This window comes from Austrofundulus limnaeus, unplaced genomic scaffold (assembly GCF_001266775.1).
Source record: "Austrofundulus limnaeus strain Quisiro unplaced genomic scaffold, Austrofundulus_limnaeus-1.0 Scaffold614, whole genome shotgun sequence".
Classification (NCBI taxonomy): domain Eukaryota; kingdom Metazoa; phylum Chordata; class Actinopteri; order Cyprinodontiformes; family Rivulidae; genus Austrofundulus; species Austrofundulus limnaeus.
The window spans coordinates 215,242-217,402 of NW_013953016.1; the positions used below are offsets into that span (position 1 = coordinate 215,242).

Here is a 2,161-nt window from a genome sequence, read left to right on the forward strand (position 1 = left end):
GAACCCATCCAGAGGACCTACTTATTATTTTTTTTTTGACAGATGAGGAGTTAAAGGCACTTCTTGCAAGTTCTAAAATTAAACATGGAAGTTATCCTAAGCTGTAACAAATGAAAACGAGTTTACTCCAGTAGCTTTCCAAATGTATTACTATACAATTCTAAAATGTGGGTTACGGATGCAGAGACTGGACGTTTTCCACTGATAGTTTTTTCCTTGGTTTTCCCCAAATAACTGAGCATTTTCTCGAGATAACGAGTTATGATTTTCCTCTTGTGTATCAATGGAGATGGTCTGGTCCCGTCAGCTGGTCACAGATGAAGTTTATTATCATAACCCAGGCTGCAATTGTAGTTTGTCTTGTACAGATAACTTCCATATCAGCCCTCGTCATTTAAGGAGATGGCTGGCCACTTAAGTGATCCTGCTGATATAATAAACTTAATCAACGGTTACTGAATGATACACAAAAGGAAAACCATAACTCCTTATCTCGAGAAATCGCTCATCGTTATTTCTTGATAATGACACAAATAACCGTGATCCGAGTCTGGGTAGGCTGCATGAAACTGCTGTGAAATGAGACGGTCTAGCCTTCGCTTGTTGCAAGTTTGCGTGAGCACGCTCTACCTCAGAGAGATCAGTTTCATATCAGACTTAAAATGTGTTAAAATGTATTCACACGGTTTTTCAGAATTAAATCATTACACGTAAATAAATAAAAATAAAACATACATACTGTAAATTGTGTTTAGCTCCCGTATCAGTACATGCAGTTGCCTTTTATTTAACATCTTATTGCAGCATAAATTTCATCAGCCAAGTTGCTAAACCTACATTTAAAAACAAATTATTTGGTTTGTAATGAATTTCCAAACTACGCCAACTTGGTAAAAAAAAAAAAAAACTCCACCATCTTTGTTTCTCTGTTTAGTTTGCTGCATTGAATTCTGGGATATCCTTGGCCAGGAAGGATATGCGGACGCATCCTTGAATTTCAAGATTTTGTAGGCCGCATGAGGAGGAGCCTCTGAATAAGGACGGCACTCGGCGTGGGGCAGTGATATATGCAGCCGACAAATGCGCACTCATGAGGATGCAGCCCATGAATTAAGACACAGACGTTATTTCATGATAACGACAATATGTTGACTGGAAACCATGGAAAAAAATTATCTGTGGAAAATGTCCACTCTCTGTTTCCGTAGTGGGTCCACACTCACACTCTGTTATCTGATGGAACTCACCTTCCTGCGCAGGAGGAATCTTTACGATGTTGTACACCAGACTCATGTTCTTGCCAAAACAGTTCCCAATATTGTAGACTGTACCATCTGCTTCAATGTGGGGGTGGGCAGTGACCCCATTCACTGAGAGGTACTTACACAGGTCCACCTGAAGGTCGAAAGATGAAACCGAATAATCACCACTCATATGATAAGTGCAATGAACAGTCTTCTATTTCTTTTTGAAGATTAATTCGTCAAAGTCTTTAACAGCTTGTCTGGATGACCTCTACGACTTAGTCTTCAAAAGAAAAAGACTGCCTATCCCACCCTCCTGAACACAAAGGTAAATAAATTCAAACCAATCAGCCCACCTTCTTCAATGTTTCTAGAGAATCTGGATCAACCTTGGTGATGAAGTTGCTTTCTGTGACGGCGTAGAAGTCCTCACCAATCGGATAGATGTTCACCATGCAGTTATCAGTCACTTCCATTCCTTTGAAGTAAGTAAAGAACCTGAACACAAAGGATTTATCCAGGTAGAAAAATCAGATTGAAGAAGTTTCCTGGAGAAGAGACAAAACGTCCAGAGGACCAACTCAACTTTGATTAAAGGGGCAATATCATGTAAAACCAACTTTTTTGAGTTTTATCTCATGTTATAATGTTATACTCTCATAAAAAAACATGTCCAAAGCCTTGCTCTGACTCATTCATGCATGTTTGAGAAATCCTGCAGTGTTTTAATGAAGTCATGCTGAGGAGCAAAACGACAGGTGGGGACCAGAAACACCTTTAGGTACCAGAAACACCTCTGGGACGTGTCTTTAAGCTGAACTTCCTCATGGCAGAGCACACCCCCTCCCCACCCATGACTCCTGCAGGCTCTCGGGTCAAAGTGAAAGTGAAACCTAACTGTCTGCTGAGCTCTCAAC

At 40.4% G+C, this 2,161-nt stretch overlaps 1 protein-coding gene across 1 annotated transcript in view; it reads right to left on the bottom strand.

Moving 5' to 3' along the window:
* LOC106531270 (retinal Mueller cells isomerohydrolase) overlaps positions 1 to 2,161 on the bottom strand; it is a gene marked incomplete at its 3' end in the record, with an annotated part of 13,098 nt that overhangs the window by 3,540 nt on the left and 7,397 nt on the right. The window contains 2 exon segments of the mRNA XM_014027080.1: positions 1,248 to 1,395; positions 1,601 to 1,742. Coding sequence (XP_013882534.1) covers positions 1,248 to 1,395; positions 1,601 to 1,742 — 290 coding nt within the window.